The following is a 19,534-nucleotide window of genomic DNA, read 5'->3' as shown; positions in this document are numbered from 1 at the left end:
GACTAGCAGATGTTCACAGTAACGTCATTGCAGTGTTAATGTAAGCCTACTTGTCACAACAATAAATAGACTTAAAAAAAATCAAGGAGCCTCTGTTGACCACACTAAACTTGTCAGCTGGACTTTATAATGGCGTCCTTTGCATTTTTCCCCTTGGCAATGCAAATCACTTGGGCCTTTTGATAACACCATGAGTTCCATGGGGAATTACTGGGTAGATGTGCTAATTAGCTATCCTTGCGAGCCTCTTTCATCATGGAACTAAATGGACAACTGTTTACAACCTGACATTTTCAATATTTTTCTGGGACTTTGGAGATTCACAATCTCCACTGTTAACATAGACCTCTGTCATTGTCTCCAAATACAAATGCCTTGCACTTTTTTTCCTCACAAAATTATTTAAACCTCCATTGATCTGTAATAACCAAACCACCAAGATTTAGTGTTAGTTCATAGGGAAAGCAAATGGAATGTTAGCCTTTATTTCAAAAGGAATGGAATATAAAAGCAGGGAATTCTTACTGAAACTGTGCAAGGCACTACTAGTTCACACTTGGAATATGATGAACAGTTTTGGTCCCTTTAGATAAGGGAAGACATTCTGGATTGGAGGCAGCCCAGAAAAGGCACACTCATTTGATTCAGAGTATTGAGGGATTTTCTTAGGAGGAGATGTTAAGTAGGTTGAGCCTGTACTCATGGGAGTTTAGAAGAATGAAAGGTGGCGACATATTGAATTCTCAGGGGGCTTGACGGAATAGATACTGAAGGTTGTTTCCCTTTGTGACAGTCTAGGACCAGAAGGCATAAGTAGTAGCCCATTTAAACCAGATACAAAGAATTTCTTCTCTCTGTGGGCAGTGAATCTGTGGAATTCTTTACCACAGAGGGCTATATAGAAGCTGGATCATTATGTATATTTGAGGCTGAGATAGACAGATTTAAAAAAAAAATTCAGTAAGTGAATCAAGATAATGAGGAGTAGGTGGGAAATTAGAGTGAGGATTATTGTATTAGATCAGCCATCATCTCATTGAATGGACTCAATGGGCTGAATGGTCCACTTCTGCTCCTAAGTCACTTGGTCTAGGTGGACTTCAAATGGGTCACTTGACCCCTACCCGCCTTCATTTTACCCTAAATTTAAAAATATAGCCCAAAATAATCATTTACACCATTATTCAATAACAATAATCTCTTCCTCAATGCCAGTAAAATGAAGGAGATTGTTATTGACTTGAGGAAATGTAAAGGAGGACATGCCACTCTCTACGTCAATAGTGATGAAGTGGAAATGGTTCAGAGCTTCAAGTTTCTAGATGTCCAAATCACCAACAAACTGTCCTGGTCCCTCCATGCTGAAGCTATAGTTAATAAAGCCCACCAGCTCCTTTACTTTCTCAGGGAGCTAAGGAAACTTGGCATGTCCATATGATTCTCACCAATTTTTTTTAACTAAACAGGTGCACCATAGAAAGCATCCTTTCAGATGGATCACAGCTTGCTATGGCTCCTGCTCTGACCTGGACTGCAGGAAACTACAAAGGGTTGTGAACGAAGCCCAGTCCTCCATGTAAACCAGCCTCAGAAGAACAGCCATCATAATCAAGTACCGCATGTACCCCAGACATACTCTCTTCCATCTACTCTGCTAGGAAAGAGATACAAAAGTCTGAGATCATGGACCAACTGACTCTTCTTTGCTGCTGCCATCAGACTTTTGAATGGACCTACCATATATTAAAATCTTTCTCTATGTCCTATCTGCAACTGCGACACCTTATTCTGCACCCTCTCCTTTCCTTCTCCCCGACATACTCAATGAACAGTATGTTTTTTCTGTATAACACACAATAAACAATACTTTTCACTGTATAAGAACATAAGAACATAAGAAATAGGAGCAGGAGTAGGCCATCTAGCCCTTCGAGCCTGCCCCGCCATTCAATAAGATCATGGCTGATCTGTTGTGGCTCAGTTCCACTTTCCCGCCCTCTCCCCATAACCCTTAATCCCCTCTCTTATCAAAAACCCATCAACCCGCTTCTTAAAAATATTTAGCGAGGCAGCCTCCACCACTTCAACGGGCAGAGAATTCCAGAGATTCACCACCCTTTGAGTGAAGAAGTTCCTCCTCAACTCCGTTCTAAACCGCCTCCCCTTTATCTTGAGGCTGTGCCCCCTAGTCCTACTGTCTTTTTTGAGCGGGAAGAGTCTCTCCACCTCTATCCTATCCATCCCATTCATCATCTTATACGTCTCAATGAGATCTCCCCTCATTCTTCTAAACTCTAACGAGTACAAGCCTAGTTTATTCAGCCTCTCCTCATAGCTCAACCCCCTCAACTCCGGTATCAGCCTAGTAAACCTCCTCTGCACTCCCTCCAGGGCCAAAATATCCTTGCGTAAGTGCGGCGCCCAAAACTGCACATAGTACTCCAGCTGCGGCCTCACCAATGCCCTATACAGCTGCAGCAAGACCTCCCTACTTTTATATTCAATCCCCCTCGCTATGAAGGCCAGCATCCCATTCGCCTTCCTGACCACCTGCTGCACCTGCAAGCTGGGTTTTTGCGACTCATGCACAAGGACCCCGAGGTCCCTCTGCACCGTCGCCTGCACCGTATCCCAATACATGTGACAGTAATAAATATTGTGAACAATATTAGCTGTAAAGAATGTGGGGTGGAGGTGGGATTGGGATGAAATGAGAAAGTCTGCAATGGAAATTGGTCACCTCTGTTTGTTAAGATATTAGAATTTTATAAAGCTCTTTTTTAAAAAAAAGTGTGAAATAGTAAAGTGCACACTGGTAAGTATTGAAAACTCGGTGCAGGAAGTCCTGCATTTAAACTCCTCCACCAACACTTATTTAGAAAAAAAACTCTGAACAAGCCAAAACAATGATAAACAAGGTGGCAGCCGGGTAAATGGGGTGGTTACGGTGAGTGTGACACGCAGTACCTGTAACCCAGGTACAGGAGGAGCAATGAGAAAGACAGTGCATGGAAATACCTTCCATATTAGGTCAGCTGAAGACACCATCCCCACCCCACACACAATCAAATAGGAATCACTTTGAATCATTAAGAGTAGTCGGGCAAGGGATTCACGAGATACTTTTCTACAAGAGAGTGTTAGGGGACTTTATTCCCTCCTTCTGCTTTTGGCGCTGGATTGTAGTTTGCCCGGGCGAATCCCTCTCAAAGACGCCAGTGCAATGAAGGGAGGTCGATCCTGTCAGTGAGTAAAGGCGGGCAGCGCTCCCTTTGATCTCTCACCTTTAGCACTGGGTCAATCCCGACACACCTGTTCATCCCTCACACACACCTGTTCATCCCCCCCACACACACACACACCTGTTCATCCGGCCAACACGCAGGCGCACCCAGGTAAGCATCAAAAATATCTAACTCCATGTTTTGTGAGGATGAGAATAGACAGAGCACCAGATTCACTCAGTGTTCACCCAGCGGCTAGCTTACCCAAGGCCAGCAATCTTTTGTACATCACCGAGGAGCTTTCCTTACCTGTCTGAGTGAAGGAGAACACCATGAAAGCGCTGAGTTTCCTCATTGTTAATTCTTTCCAAACTCTCCGGCCCTTTGCTTCACTTTTCCAAACTCATTGCCAAGTGCCGCATTGATTTCCGGCGATAAATACCACTGGTAGTTTCTCCCCGCCTCTTGCTTCGTGTTGTTTTTTTCTCTCTCCTGCTGAACCGGTTTATTGTGTACAGGGACAGCACTGACTTTGTTTCACAATAAAAGTCCTCACCCTCCAAACAGGTGGTGCACGTGACCTCAGAGCTACTCCCTGACTGGCAGTTCGGTGTGATCACACCAGACTCCATGCATAAAGATGGTAAATGCAGCAGAACAAATAAAAAATCTTCAAATGAACCTATCTGCTATTCAGGATCGAGAAATCTGTTGTTTTTCAGTGGCCTGTAAAGAGAAGGATAACATTGACATTACGCTATAGTGGCTTATTCAGCAGTCCAAATAGAGACATTGCTGAGGTTGGTCTCCTGATATAGAAGATTGTAGTCATGATGTGGAGATGCCGGCGTTAGACTGGGGGTAAACACAGTAAGTAGTCTCACAACACCAGGTTAAAGTCCAACAGGTTTATTTGGTAGTAGTGGCGTTTGCTACCAAATAAACCTGTTGGACTTTAACCTGGTGTTGTGAGACTTCTTACATAGAAGAGTGTAAGCAGCCTATCCATCCTATAGCAAGAAGTATGGAAGAGCAAAGCCTAACTCAGCTGGGCCAGAGTCCATCAATCCCAGCTCTTGTTAATATGGACCTCTTTTCGTTCCATTGACTTTCATTTTCTACATTTAAAGAAATTCCGTGCCATTCGACAGTAATGCAGAGTAATTATAAACTATTTCTGTAAGCCTCAGGCACATGGCTTCATTATTTGAAAGATGCCTTTATTTAAAAAAAGGCAAAAAAACTTCCCCTCTCACTCCCCCATTCTCATTCAAGGGAGGTGAGTGTTGCTGCCAAGTCATATTGCCCATCTCAAATTGCCCTATGAAATGGAAACCTGTTGAAGGAGCAGTGCTCCAAAAGCTTGTGATTCCTAATAAACCTGTTGGACTTTAACTTGGTGTTGTGAGACTTCTTGCTGTGTCCTATGAAAGATGGTGGTGAGCATCTGCTTAAATGGCTAGAATACAGATATCCATTCCCTCCACCACTGACGCTCAGTAGCAGCAGTGTGCACTATCTACAAGATACACTGCAGCAATTCATCAAGGATCCTCAGACAGCACCTTCCAAGCCCACAATCATTTCCATCTAGAAAGACAAAGGCAGCAGATACATAGAAACACCACCATCATCAAGTTCCACTCCAAGCCACTCACAATCCTGACTTGGAAATATATCGCTGTTCCTTCACAGTCACTGGGTTAAAATCCTGGAATCCCCTCCCTAACAGCACTGTGAGTCAATACATAGCATGTGGACTGCAGCTTTTCAAGAAGGCAGCTCACCACCACTTTCTCAAGGGATGGACAGTAAATGTTGACCAGCCTGCTACGCCCATGTCCCATGAATGAATTTTAAAAATCCATTGCAGTGGTTTTGATATAACTGAGTAGCGTGCTTGACTCATTTGGAGGCAGTTAAGTGTCAATCACCTTGCTGTGGGGCTGGAGTCACATATAAGCCAGGCAAGGTAAGGATAGAAGATTTCCTTCCCTGAAGGACATGTGTGAACTCATTGGGTTTTTACTTTAATCCAGGAGTCTCACTGTTTCTATTACTGAAACTGTGATAGCATTTTTAACAATAAAACATCCCAAGGGGCTTCACGGAAGAACCATAAAATAGAGAAGGACAACAGGCCACATCAAGGAGAAAAACAACGTAGGAAGGGTGTACCAGAGCTGAAAGCCTAAGCAACTGAAGGCACAGCCATCAATAGTGGGGCAATTCAAACTGGGAGTACACAAGGGGTTAGAATTAGAGCAATGCAAATATCTCAGAAGCTTGTTGGACTGGAGGAGTTTACAAAATATAGATAAGGGACAGGGTCATGAAGGGACAAGGATGAGAACAATAAAATCAAGGGTGATTGGTGGAACAGGACTTCTTGCTGCAAGTTAAGACATAAGCAGCAGAGGTTTGGATGGCCTCCGGTCTATGGAGAGTAGAACATGTGGGATCAGCCAGGAATGCAATGGAAAAGTCCAATCTAGAAAGTACCAAAGGCATGAATGAGGGTTTCAGCATTGGATGGGCTGAGATGGGTGAAGTAAGACAATGTTATAGACATGGAAATGGGGCAGTTGAATATGTGTTTGGAAGTCCATTCAAGATCAAATGTGAAACCAAGGTTGCAAACAACCTTATATAAAAATAAACCTGGTGGTTGCTAGAAATTTGAAATAAAAACAGGAATGCTGGATAAATTCAGAAGGCCAGGCAGCAGCTGTAGAGAAGGAAACACTTTCTTCTCAGATGCTGCCAGACCTGCTGAGTTTATCCAGCATTTTCTGCAAACAACTTTCACATCTGATGTTTCATGACCCTCTCCCCCAGGGGCTATGTTTGATTTGATTTATTATTGTCACATATATTAACATAAAGTGAAAAGTATTGTTTCTGGCGCGCTATACAGGCAAAGCATACTGTTCACAGAGAAGGAAACGAGAGTGTAGGATGTATACTTACTTTACGTGACCTTTGATGATGCAATAAGGCATCAAGATACGCGGAGGGGGTTACTGTTTAATGATATTAAAGTACATGCAGAGACAGTCCATGCTTGTTATGCAAATGAACCTGATGATGTCACCAGCAAGGGGCGGGGTCAATTTGAAGTCATATTCTTACTTCTGGATCTTGAGCTCCCACCGGCAATCTCACCATGGCGAACGCGGATTCAAGATTTTGCACAAAGTGTATGTAACCTGACAAGTTGGAGAATTGCCAAAGATATCCTGTTCACAGAAAGGAGCACAAATCCAGTTCAATGAATTACCACCCTATCAATCTATTCTCAATCGTTTGACATTGAGCTTGTCCTGGCACTGCAGCTAACATTCCAATCTGCTGTGGAGATGAATCAGTATGAAAAGGTTTCCTTCATGGACTTCACACTGCTTCAATGTGGAGTTCCAGGTTGGGATGTTCCACCTCGTTTATCTCCCCCTGTAGACAGCTAACAAGATCTACCAGAATTGCCATCAAAGAATGGGCAATAGAGTATGTGTGAGGTGCTTTATTGATTAACGTGGTAAAATAATTAAATGCTTAGCATTTACAGCCTCTGGGTGCACAATATTAAAGCTAGTTCACTAACATTTTAACTACATGTTGCCTTGGAGCCTTTTTTAACTTTTCTGAATTTATTAACTACAGTATAAATTACAACAATTTAAGGTAACTGTGGAAAATGGTTACAAAATTCCTTAAGCATTACACTAGGTAGACACAATTTTGTCCTGTGGTGTGTACAATTAATCATCTATTGCAAAACCTTTAGAATAGTTTTGCCTCATAATATTTACGAGGTAGTTGATGACTTTAACATTGCACTGGGTTTAGGATTCAACCAAGTGAAATCTTTGTACTTTGAACTATTTGCAGTAATATGTTTACACATGGATCCAGGTAAAATTCATTGGGAATAAGTAAAAAAAAATTTTGATTTCTTTGAACAGAAATTGATAACTGATCTGGCTGTTGCTAAGGCCTGGCCTTGTTTTGAAGCAAAAATTTGTGAATTCGAAATATGCGAGTTGGGAATGTGAGTTAATATTTAGCACTGACAGGTCAGCACAGTTAAATCTATCCAGCTTTGGATAAGTGCTTAAAAAAGATCTTAACTTCCTATTACAGGGCGGCAATGGTAGCACTGTGGTTAGCACTGCTGCCTCACAGCGCCACGGACCCGGGTTTGATTCCCAGCTTGGGTCACTGTCTCTGTGAAGTTGCACATTCTCCCTGTGTCTGCAAGGGTCTGCGCTCCAGGTGCTCCCACAGTCTGAAAGATGTGCTGTTAGGTGGATTGGCGATGCTAAGTTGCCTCTTAGTGTCAGGGGGACTAGCAATGTGCATGGGGTTATGGGGACAAGGCCTGGGTGGGATTGTGGTTAGTGCAGACCTGATGGGCCGAATGGCTTCCTTCTGCACTGTAGAATTCTATTCTATTCTGCTGATTAAAAAATCTTTCAGTTGTTTGTTTCCAGTGTTTATATTGCCTGATTGGTTTGCCCAGTTAGGATATAAAGTGGATATAACTGATTAGAAGATTTAACAGTGACCAGTTATGCCATTTTTTGCTCTGTTCAATTTTCCAGTTGGGAAAATTTAGACTGGTGTTGAAACCACCTATTAGTTTGAAGTTAATTATATTAGCTTAAAACTTGCATGTCATTGAATCAGCAGGTAATTTTCCAATGTTTTCATCCATCCATTTAATTGATATGTCCAAAGTGACAATGGAATGTTATTGATGCAAGTGCATTTCAAAAGTCATATAATTATGTAGCATTTTTAATCTGCCCTCGTTCCATATAATTAAAATGTTTTGTGTCAAATACCCCAGCACTTCCATTCTTTATACATTCACAGTATTGTGACAATAGGTTTTTGAATGAGAGTGCCCTTTTACGTTTTGGTGGAGGAACTGTGGAACAATGCCAGAAAGGCAGCATCAGAGGCAGACTATGTTCACCATTTGGTACCTCTCATTTGTAGGCAGAGACAGGACCAACTCAAAATGACAGTGCAAAAGTGCGGAACACAACCGGTACAGCTGTAGAGAGCTAAGCTGAGTTGAGCCATCTGACCCCAGACACTTTCTGCATTACATATTTTTAGGGTGACTCAGCCGGTTGCTCCAATGATTATTTGCATCTTAAAGTCCTTTTCCTCTTCCATCTTTTACATATGCAAATACTATCCTAAAGGAGATGCTCTGGCACGGCAAACAAAGTCACCCTCTTCACAACCATTTTGCTGCACCTCATCACCACTTCTATCAAATGGGGATGTGGTGGACTGTCAGCTAGAATGTTGCAACTTGCTTTGAGATTTTTTGGCTCGATTTTTGTTATGGCTCCACTGGGGTTTTCCTCGGGATTTTCGGTTACACAGATGAAATTTTGTAAAGGCTGAAATATACAAAATATTTGCAGTCTTCATATAGACTACCAATCAGTGCCCTTAAATGGCCGCATCCTTTAAAAAAATGCTTATCATTATTTTGGAAAGTTTTTATCATGCAATTCACATTTATGTTTCCTTCCCATTTGTTCAGGGACATCCATCACCTCAAGCACAATATGGGTAGGGAGCAGGAACATCTTGTTAAATCAGGAGGGATCAGCACAGTAAAGATTGAGCCAGTGCTACTAACTCACCAAGTTTCTATTGTCCAATTGAAGCCTCAAAGTGATTGATAATCAATGTGTTGTCCTAACTATTATCTCATACTGTTTTCCCCAAAGGTCACACTGTAATAAATCGTGCGGTTCCACTGTGTATCAAGTTAACCATTTTCTAATGTGATCTTTTAATGTTTTCTTAATGTAATGTCATAGTTTTATGTTCATGATATAACACAATTTATTGAAAACTTAAACACCATGATTTAAAAAATAATCAAATACATAGAAGCACATTTCAAGCATAGCTTTATGACGGCCAGATTTACTGGTGTAATCAGAGGAAATTTTGTCAACACTGTTTAACAAATCCCCTGTATGTACTATAGCACCAGACTACTTTCTGTCTTTGGGAACAGATTACAACAGAATTAAACTCTCTTAGTTCTGGAAAGAAAAGTAAATGATTAATTTTACAACCAAAAGTGTAAGAGCAACAATAATCCAAAATATGACACAGATCTTAAGTTTATCCAATCTTTGTCATTACAAGATTTTGAAGAAATTTAATAGGGAAATTCATTTAACAACATTCAAACAAAACCATTGTTACACACATCTCAAATAACTTGCACTTCTGATGCAGACTGTAGATGCTCTTAAAGTTGTTCCCTCTGATTAGAGGTGGAATTGTCTTAATTACAGATAAAATTTTCACATCAATACTGGAGCTTTTTCATTTTGAACTCCGAGATAAGTCACTTGCCCTTCTTTGGCAGTGTTAAGATAGTTCACTGTGTTCTGCCCCAGTGAGGATCACATTGATTTTTAAAAATCAATAATTAGAGACAGACTTCTAGCAGCAATGTCCAAATGAACTAGCTTTAACTTTGATCAAAATTAGTTATGTACATTTTTATGTTGCTTTATTCAATGAACAAATGACACTATTTCATGTGGCATGTTCTTCTACAGTGCACCCAACTTGCTACACGTTACTTGAATTAATACTAAATACAAGTACAATATGCACCATAATAAGAGTTCCTGCTTTCAGATAAGTCAGTGATAGGTTCAGCTTTTAAAAGGCACCACAATAGCTTTGCAGAGGAATTAATTAATCCCTATTTCAAGGTATTTATTGGGTTCAATTTAATATTTTCTCACGTCAGCATAAACTGATGCTTAGTTTGCTCACCACAATTGTGCTGTGCTGGTAAGTACATCAACTATAATTTAATACTTCAATACTGTGCCAATGCTAATAGATTGAATCATGATTGGTGTATACTCTAAATAATGGACAACTCTCTAAGGTGGTATATGCTTTCTCCTGGGAAGAAGGCAAATGGGAAGGGGAAGCTGAGAATATAAATAATGCTTTAAATCACTGGTAACGTTATTAGTCATTCCCCTCAAATTAGCCCTGCAAAGGCCAGATTTGTTTTTTTTTCTCTTTTAATTTCCTCCACCATTTTTTCTCTCTTTTTGCCTTCTGGTACACCGTCACATAGAATTTTGATAACATCAGATGGTTGTTCAGTCACAACTGAGGTTAACTGTGTACCTGTACTGCAGCAGGAAGTCAATGGACAGCAATACTAAACAGGAAATCCTGGCCAAGTTTCCTCTCTGTATCTGATTGCTGTTAAGGATAGTTGTTGCACCACTAGCCTCAACCTTGCTAAGATACTTGACTACACACGCCATGACTGAAGATTGAATCTGGGATTTCCTGGGCTGTATAACTTACTACTCAAGGGATAGAATCAGTAAAGCATTGGAAAAATGACCTCCAGAATTATGTTCTGAATACCTAGTTCATAATTCATACATCCTAGAACATAATTTTTAGTTATAGGAATTAAAATTTTAACTGTAACAAATGGGGATATCTGGTTGAAATCCAGGAGAACCACAAAGCGCCAAAGAATATTGACATTTTAAAAAATTATTTCAAACTTTAATCTGTACCTTTTCTCATCTATGCCAATATGGCTGTGATTAAAGTAAGAGTGGCTACAAAAAGGCTGCTTCACAGTGTCAGATCATGAAACTGCATGGAACTGAACCAGGCTGTTAACTCTCAGTTTGTAGCATGGGAGCTGTAGCTAACATTATTTCAAACTTAACACTGAGGAATCCTTTTACACGACCACATGCTGGAGTAACGGGTGAGTGTCAATGATGAAATGTGTATGATGGGCTCCCCTGCTGAGATCATGTCATATGACTTTTCAATGCATTTATGAAGCAGAATGTTCCTTCCATTCAGAATTATCAGTAAGTATTCTTGTTTCAAGCACAGTTTTACGATCAATCCGAAGATTATGCTGGCAGAAAGCAAAATATTAAATAAGGCCCATTAAGTTGTGTTCAACTAACAAGTTATTCTATGCAAACTATACAGGTAGAAATGTTCTCCTTCCCAATGTAGTACTGAAATACAGGCAGCCCTCTATGTTCCTAGTCACCAGTTCAAGCAAGAATACTATTATCTAGCATTTCTTTCTTCCAAAACGACAATAATATGAATATGGCAAAACATTGGCTGCCATCATTGTAGAGTAGGTACAATCATAAGAAGAGGTATTCAGAGAGAAATACATATGTAAAATGTTGATAATACAGATAGTCTTATTTTCTTATATCAGTGTACTACACCAATTAAAGAGGAAAATCAGTAGAGGTTTAGTATGTCTGCCCGCCTAACCTCTCCTAGACCAGTAATAACACTTTCCCACTAACCTTCAGGAAGTGGTGAAAATTAAACACAATAGTTAGCAAAATATTAAATACCTGACAGTACTATAAATCAACTACTACTGTCAAATGAATAAAAGAAAGTCACCAGACATAACAACACCATTCTCAGATAACAACCACAGGAAATCACAGTCATTTTTTTTACATCACAGAAGGTTAATTAATATTAGACTGGCACTCTTAAAAGACTCAGCATTGAAACTGTTAAGTGTATATATGGCAGCTCCCAGGAGATTACATGGCTTCTGGGTGCAGTGGGAAGTGTGTATATTGTAACACTACAAGGTATTGCAGTTGTACGGGATAAACAGGTGGACCAGTGCATCTTTTCCTGTCCAGAATTGATTATATATGTTCAATTCTTTTGGAGACAAAGATTGGCATATATGAACATGTAGGAGACACATCTGATAGTCTGTATTGCTGATTTGATTTTTTTTGCTTCTAAGATTGTCATTGGAATTAGCCCCATTTTGTAGAGGAGTGTAATTGTCATTCCTCCAACCGTTTAATTTTAATTAAAATATCCAACACTAATCACTGGAACAGAAAACAGCTACAGAAAGGTACATGTCACTAAAATTAACACTATCAGCTAATTAGTTCATTATATCAAATGCTGGTCCACACATTTCAGGTTAGCTTTACACCCAGTTTACCAAGCATATTTAAGGTAGAAATTAGACTGATTTGTGTTTTAAATTGGGCATTTTGTGTGTGCAATTGGAACTATTTTGCTTATAATCAGATCAAAGTGAACTAAAATACAGCTGAGATGTGAAATGTACTTGTTTATAGGTTAGAAGCATAAGTTACTTTTGTTGATGTTTTAGTCAGATTAATATGAGAGACCATGGGCACATTGCACTACAAACCACCCGAGCGACAGGAAACCTATCCCAATGGGTTCCAAGTCTCAGCTCAGAGGCACAGTGCAACATGAAAGCCAGTCACTTCCCTGAAGGGTTACAAAAATTAGACGGGAACTTTTTTTGGATCACTCTTGGCAAAGAAGCCACCAATCCTGCCACAAGACTGTCGAACAAGCAAAGGCCTGAAGAGATATGTACCGGGGAAAGCTGGGCAAAGTAATGGCGTACAAATGCCAAATGAGTAACTATTCAGTGAAAATATTTGATGTCACATTTGTCCTTTACAAAACAAAGGAACAGAAAGCTTATAGGGTGGAATTTGATCAAATATAATGCTCACATTAAATTTGGTGAAATCTGGTTTTGCAAAGACTTTCCCAGGCAGTTTCAAATCATGTGTTCAACCCTTAGGCACTGATCCTGAGCATTAAGTTATGTCTTGACTGCTTCTCCCTTAAACAGAGCTAAGACAAAAGATTTATGGAAAAAGGCTTAATGGGAGATATTTATCCATAAAATCAAAATTGGATGTAGGTGATACTCAACTGCCCTGACAAAAAAAAACTACCTACACCGGGAATCAAGTACTGAAAATTATAAATGAATTGTCATTAATGTTGGATCACCAAATAGGAATGACTGTGGTCTCAATAAGTAATACCTTAAACCAACAGAAATGAGACGTCTCCCACTGCTATTCTGGAGTTAGTCAAATGCAGTTTTGGAAACATTGTAGGTGGAAGGCTTGCAGGGGGAGGGCCAGCTGATCCGAGTAAGATATCAGATTGTCGCAGCTTGAGGGAACAATCAAAAAGGTTGATGGAATCCAGGCCACAAATGTAGAGAGAGGTACTGCCTGGGACTGAAGAGAAGGTCTAAGTTTTGCTAACATTTAACTGAAGTTTTTTGGGTCTTGACAGCATTCAGGAATTTTGAATTAGACTGAAACAAATGTGTCAGTGGAAGAGGTGGCAAGTTGGAACTTTGTATCATCAGCATCGAAGGGGAGACTAATGCCAGATGTCTAGCTAATGTCACCAAAGGCAGAATATAAATGATAAGGATCTGGGGGAAGGGCAGGGTGGGAGGCATGCAGGGCTGGAACCCTGATATATGCCAGCGAAGATGGTGGAGTGGAGGAGATGTTATTGCCAACAATATACTGGGTGTGATTTTCTCCAATACTGGCAAATGCTAATGTTAGGTGGGAAAAGCAGAGTTAACTTATCATATAGTACACCCTAGCATTGTCCTGGCACCCTCTGGCATCACCCTCTCCACAGTAAAAAGTCTGACAACACCAGGTTTTAGTCTAACCTATTTATTTGATAATATACTCGCAAGCTTTCGGGTTAGCCCCTTCGTCAGGTGACGAAGGGGCTAACCCGAAAGCTTGCGAGTATATTGTCAAATAAATAGGTTGGACTAAAACCTGGTGTTGTCAGACTTTTTACTGTGTTTACGCCAGTCCAACGCCGGCATACCCACATCATGATCACCCTCTCCACCATAAGCATTGCTCACATCTGACTTCTCCTCAGGTGCACACCTTCTGAGATCAATTGTGTGTCACGCCATTGTGATATTACACCCGCCGTGAACACATTGTTTGACGTGGGGGTGGGATTTTGGCATATGAGCCCAGTCACAGTATACAAAGCACTACAATGAAATTCCTAGCGGTGAATGGAGGGAATCACAGCCCACCACTGACAGGAAGTGGGGGAACGGGGGGAATGGAGGCAACTGCTTTCTGCTTTTACATTGATGTGAAACGTAACTTAGGCCTTCTCATGATATTTTCTACTCTCATCATCTAACACACTCAACGCGAATGCGAGGGGAAGGTCCTGTGCACTGTCTTTGTTAAATGAAAAGCAGCCAGAAGAGTATGGCAATCTATTGGTGAACTTCGAAGGGAAAAGACTGGAAGTTGCCTGTGGGTATCAGATGTGGCAGGGTTAAGAAGGATCAGGAAAGACAGCTATATTAACTTCGCATAAAATGTCATTTGAGATTTTGATCAATAGGGTCTTTGCACTTTGCTCAACTAAACTTGGAGAGACTTGAAAAAGTATTGCTAAGAGCATAATTGCAAGGTGATAATTAATTAGCAGGAATAATTATGACTTTTAAGGGGTTCCTCAATCAGAATGGACTAAAAAACAGCAGGCATCTCAAAACCCTGGAGAAGTATCACCATCACTACCTGTGCAAGATCCTGCAAACCCATTGGCAGGAGAGGCACACCAACATCAATGTTCTCGTTCATGCCAATATACCCAACATCGAAGCATTAACCATGCTCAATCACCTCCACAGGCCAGGCCACATCATCGGTATACCTGACAAAAGACTCCCAGGCAAGCGCCATATTCAGAGCTTCGAAACAGCAAGCAAGCCCGAGGAAATGTTTCAAGGACACTCTCAAAGCCTCTTTGAAAAATTGCAACATCCCCAATGACACCTGAGAACCTCTGGCCCAAGACCACCCGAAATGGAGGGGATTATGGTAGGGTTCTAGTCAAAGGAATGAAGGAGCTAAGGGCTAGTACTGGACCAGGGAGATGGGCTGAGAGCATCAGTAAATATAGGAGGGGAGCAAAATTGGATGAAGTTTGTTGTGGAGAAGAGGAGTTTGAAATGGTTTCTGCTTACCAGGGAGATCTTGGAAAATTAATTTTGGCAAGGGAGTTGGAGAAGTGATGCGAATGGAGACACTCCAGACAGAGTGATATTGGATAGAGAGGCAGGGTGACTGGCAAGCGGATTTTAGTCTCCTGATTGGAGATTGCAGAAGAGGCAGTTACACTGGAGGAGCCTTTGGGTATGTGAGATTTGAATGGGATGTGGGATGATGGGGGACATTAACGCTGGAGGGGGTGAGAAAATTAACTGGGGTCTTCATGTTATTGCAAGTGGCAAGTTAAGGTGGGGGAGTCAGTGCCAGGAATTTTAAAATTGCAGCTGCAATGCTTAGGCATTGATTAAACAAAATACGGTAGAATAAAAGTTGCAATAAATAAGTAGTTAGTTACCAGGATAAACTAAGGGGCCCTTTTCAAGAAATAAAGTTTAAGAAAACATTGAATAGGGATGTTCAAGTTGAGAGGTATTGACACAGTAAATAGAGTGAAAGTATTCTGTAAATGAGTAGGATATAAATTTAATTTTAGCACTGGTGGAACTGAGGGAGATATTAGATTAATTTGTTTAGATAGAAGGTGGTTAAGACATGGGATTCTAAGCAGAAACAGTGGCAGAAGTGGAATTCCTAATGGCTTTTAAAAGGCAAATAGATAAATATTTGAAACAGAAAAATAGTTTAAAGACCATGCAAACGTAACTAAATACTTCTTTTAGAGAACCAGCACGGGTTATATTTGGCTACATGGTTTCTTTCTGGGTGATAAAACTCCAAGATTTCTATGGTTCGTGTTTGATATTTTATAATGACAACCAGGGTCTGGATCAAATTGGTATGGATAATGCCCACACTCCACTATATTGAATTAGTTACCCAAACAAAAAGATTGTTCCTAAATTCTAGTATATCATTAAGCACGGCATAAATTGTGGCAGGTTCTCAAACTACCATATTAATACTGTGTGCTGTACATGTAAACCAATCTGACAAATCTCCCAGAGACTCATAATACTTCAAAATATGGAACTGTGGCAGTCAGCTCCAAATGTTTTGCAATCCATTTTATCGAGTGTTGTAGAGCTCCCATGTTGAACAAGCCATGTCGCCAGCATTCTGAAAACCTTGGCATCTCCCATTTGTCAAGCAGTATGAACTTGGAGGCAGAATCTGCCCTTAATCCCTTTTAGTTTTACACCACAAGAGCATCTCTGGCTGGGAATTGATTCTGTAAGGCAAAAACATATTAATCAAACAACCAAAGACATTCAACAATACGACCCTTCAATGTATTTACTACATACCCTGGTGCATTAGATATTGAACATTTTAAATATAACTGATTTGACATTTCTAATGCAGTTATTCAAGATACAAACAACATGAGCAAAATTACTAATCATTGTCATATATATACTCAAAACTTATCTTCAATTACAATGAAGAAAAATGAAACATTTTGTAGATTTTTAATATGTTGGCAAGCAAGAAAGGTCAAATGTGCCTTGTTTAATTGTGAACCTGCTTTGATGTATTACATAGACTGCAGAATATACTGTATTATGCAGGAGTTTATAGTGCTGTGGAACTTAGCATTATTGTGGTAAACATGTTGTGAGGCATTGATAGGAACAGGGAAACCACTACACAATGACTGGCAAAAAATGCAATGGTGATATGAGGAAAACATTTTATGAAGGGAGCGGTTAAGATCAGGAAAGCACTGCCTGAGAGTATGGCCGAGGCAGATTCTATGGAAAGTTGGATCATAATCTGAAGAGAAGCAAATTGTAGGTCCACAGGGAGAAAAGGCAGGCGAATGGGGCTAGGTGAACTGTTCTTGCAGAGAACCAGCACAGGCATCATGGGGCAAATGGCCTCCTTCTACACTGTAAAAATTATTTGATTCTTCATGGATTGTTGACTGTGGTTGCTGAATATTTCCAAATCTGCCTGAAGCTGGAAGGAAGAGGCCAATGTAACCATTACTAATCATTCATAGTTGTTATAGCCAGCATTGTTGATGCTGGAGGAATCTTTCAAAATTATCTTTGGTGGTGGTTCTGTGCTGATCTGATGGCAGATGTGCTATTTTCTTTCTAATGTAATACCTCTGCAGTCAGGTCAAAGCTCTTAATATATACAGATCAGTATGTATATAATGTTGATTTAATTTTCGCTCTTCGCTTAATTGGAACTCATCACAGCTTTTACGAATTCACCACACTGAGAAAGAGGGATCGGGCATGATCCTACTTGAAATTTATCCCACGCTCCTGCTGCAGCGAAATCGAAGAATTTGACGAACAACCAAATCTCCGTCCACTGCGGCAGGATGGGAAAATCCCAGTAGTACGAACAGTGGTAAGATTCCAGCCTACATTATTCTCTTTGGTAAAAACTGTCTGGCAAATGTTTCATGAATAATTATATTACGAAAGAGACAATTTATATTTTGTAAACATAAAAGAACAGCAACAACACAGTTACAATGTTAAATATTAAAATAAATTACTGACTAATTCCCGCTATTTCTAAAAACAATATAGGCTAGTTTATATTGTCAGTGGGGGCGGAAAGTTAGCAGTGGCGAATTATCTGCCTGTTACATGTACTGCTTAATTTTCCTCTCCATCAACTTCATCACCTGAAGATGAGAATCAGTCCCCCGTGTTTCAAAGTGATGTCTCTTTCAGTGCAGAAGTGATAAAAAGCAAAAGGGAAATGTTTCTGCCAAACACCCAACTTCTTGTATTCCTACTATTATTTTATTATTTTGTCTACATGTAGGAAAAATTCGATTTCTTCACTATTCTGATTCAATCAATTATGAGAAGGATCCCACTGATTCCATTGCAAACAAGATTTCAAATTAACTTGAGATCTGTTTGAATCATCCAGGCCTAGGAATCAGCAATCTCAGGAATTCCAGGCTGACAGAGATACGTGTCCTCATAAGGGGCATTATTGGATAAAGTTACAATGTTCTGTATTAACGTCTATGAGATGCCTGACTGTGGGATGCCTGGATGTGGATATCAGTAATGATTCTTTTTCCCAGACCTGACAAACAAAGAATTCATCAACGCAAGGCACAATTCTAGAACAAACTCAGCTTAAACCAAACTAACACTTTTCTTTTCAAAGACAGTTTGAAGATAATTGAACTCACAGTTTTCTTCTGTCTTGCTTGTTCTTTCCTCTCATGAGTGCACTCCATTTTCTGGTAGTACACCCTTCCTGCCATTTCGTCAGGCCTCAGCCTTTGCAAGTGCATTTCAGTGTATGGAGGCAGCGTCTCTTCCTCTTCTGTCCTGTAGCTTGGAGGTTTTCCATAGTAATGGTCATTCCCTCGCTTGATGCTGGTTTTGGAAGGGGTTTCACTGCTGTAGCTTTCATTGTAAGATTTGGATTTGACTTTTCTCTCCAGAATATTGTTCATGAAAGCATCATCATAGGCTCTGCCACCATCATTCGTGCACCTCAAGGGATATTCTTCCTGCCTATCTCTCTTCCTTTGACTATTATAAATCTGTCCCTGGTCTGTTTCATACAATTCATTCCTGCTTCGACTTCTTTTGTTGTAATAATCATCCAAAGAGCTATCTTGATAATGGTACCGGTCTCTGAGTGCTCTATAATATTCTCCTCTGTCAGAGCCTTTTCTCTCCCACCGTTCTGGCTCCAGTGAATTACCCCTCCTCCCTCTGTAACGGTATGATTCAGCAAACTGTTCAAGTTCATCCAGAGACCTAGTTTGGTCCTTGTCATGGAAATCAATCCTTTGTCTTTCACAAGATCGAGATCTAGACCGTGACCTAGTGAATATTCAAAGTGAATAATCTTAGTGGCTTTCTGCTGAAATTCGAGCCAAGTTAAATCCAGATTTATGATGTACCTATTTCTAGTAAAGTTCATTCACTTCTGTGCAATGTATACCTAGTGAAAAAAACTTTACTAAGCTAACAGCACACACAGTATTCCTATTAGTTCACACCTCAGTTCTGCATTAGTTGTGGAATGTCTGAAAGTCAGAAGTCAAATATGAAAGTTGCAAGCACAAATGAAGAACTTTTTGTTCTCAGACCTGAAACCACTAAATCAAAATTGCCACATCAGTGTGGAAGACAAACTAGTGGAATGTATTCAAGATAGTTTCCTACATCATGTGTCAAGGAACAAACTAAGGACCATGCTAATTTGGACCCAGTATTGTGCAAGGAGACAGTGTTAATTAATGGGCATGTAGTAAATGAGCCCCTGGGGAAGATGATGGAATTTTATATTAAGTTTGTTAGAGATTGGTGGTGCCAACCTGTGCCAAGGGCAATGCTGGGGCACAGGGAGTGTACTTAGCTTTACATCCACGGAGGGACTTCCACACCATGTTCACATCTG

At 40.3% G+C, this 19,534-nt stretch overlaps 2 protein-coding genes across 4 annotated transcripts in view; both read right to left on the bottom strand.

The window, feature by feature from the left end:
* The window catches only part of LOC145353096 (immunoglobulin-like domain-containing receptor 1), a 42,814-nt gene extending 39,049 nt beyond the window's left edge, over positions 1-3,765 (bottom strand). The window contains exon 1 of the mRNA XM_080203460.1: positions 3,534-3,765. Coding sequence (XP_080059586.1) covers positions 3,534-3,579 — 46 coding nt within the window. The 5' untranslated portion in view covers positions 3,580-3,765. The remainder of the gene's footprint in view (positions 1-3,533) is intronic.
* A 10,196-nt stretch (positions 3,766-13,961) lies between these two features.
* LOC145353095 (immunoglobulin-like domain-containing receptor 2) overlaps positions 13,962-19,534 on the bottom strand; it is a 111,729-nt gene continuing 106,156 nt past the window's right edge. For all 3 annotated transcript variants that reach the window (XM_080203457.1, XM_080203458.1, XM_080203459.1), the window contains 2 exons: positions 18,309-18,954; positions 13,962-16,364 (listed from right to left, as the gene is read on the bottom strand). In XM_080203457.1, coding sequence (XP_080059583.1) covers positions 16,329-16,364; positions 18,309-18,954 — 682 coding nt within the window. In that variant the 3' untranslated portion in view covers positions 13,962-16,328. The remainder of the gene's footprint in view (positions 16,365-18,308; positions 18,955-19,534) is intronic.

This window comes from Carcharhinus amblyrhynchos, chromosome 15 (assembly GCF_965287045.1).
Source record: "Carcharhinus amblyrhynchos chromosome 15, sCarAmb.v2.hapA, whole genome shotgun sequence".
Taxonomy (NCBI): Eukaryota; Metazoa; Chordata; class Chondrichthyes; order Carcharhiniformes; family Carcharhinidae; genus Carcharhinus; species Carcharhinus amblyrhynchos.
Note: the sequence above shows the minus strand (reverse complement) of the source record. Positions and strands in the feature narration are given on the sequence as shown.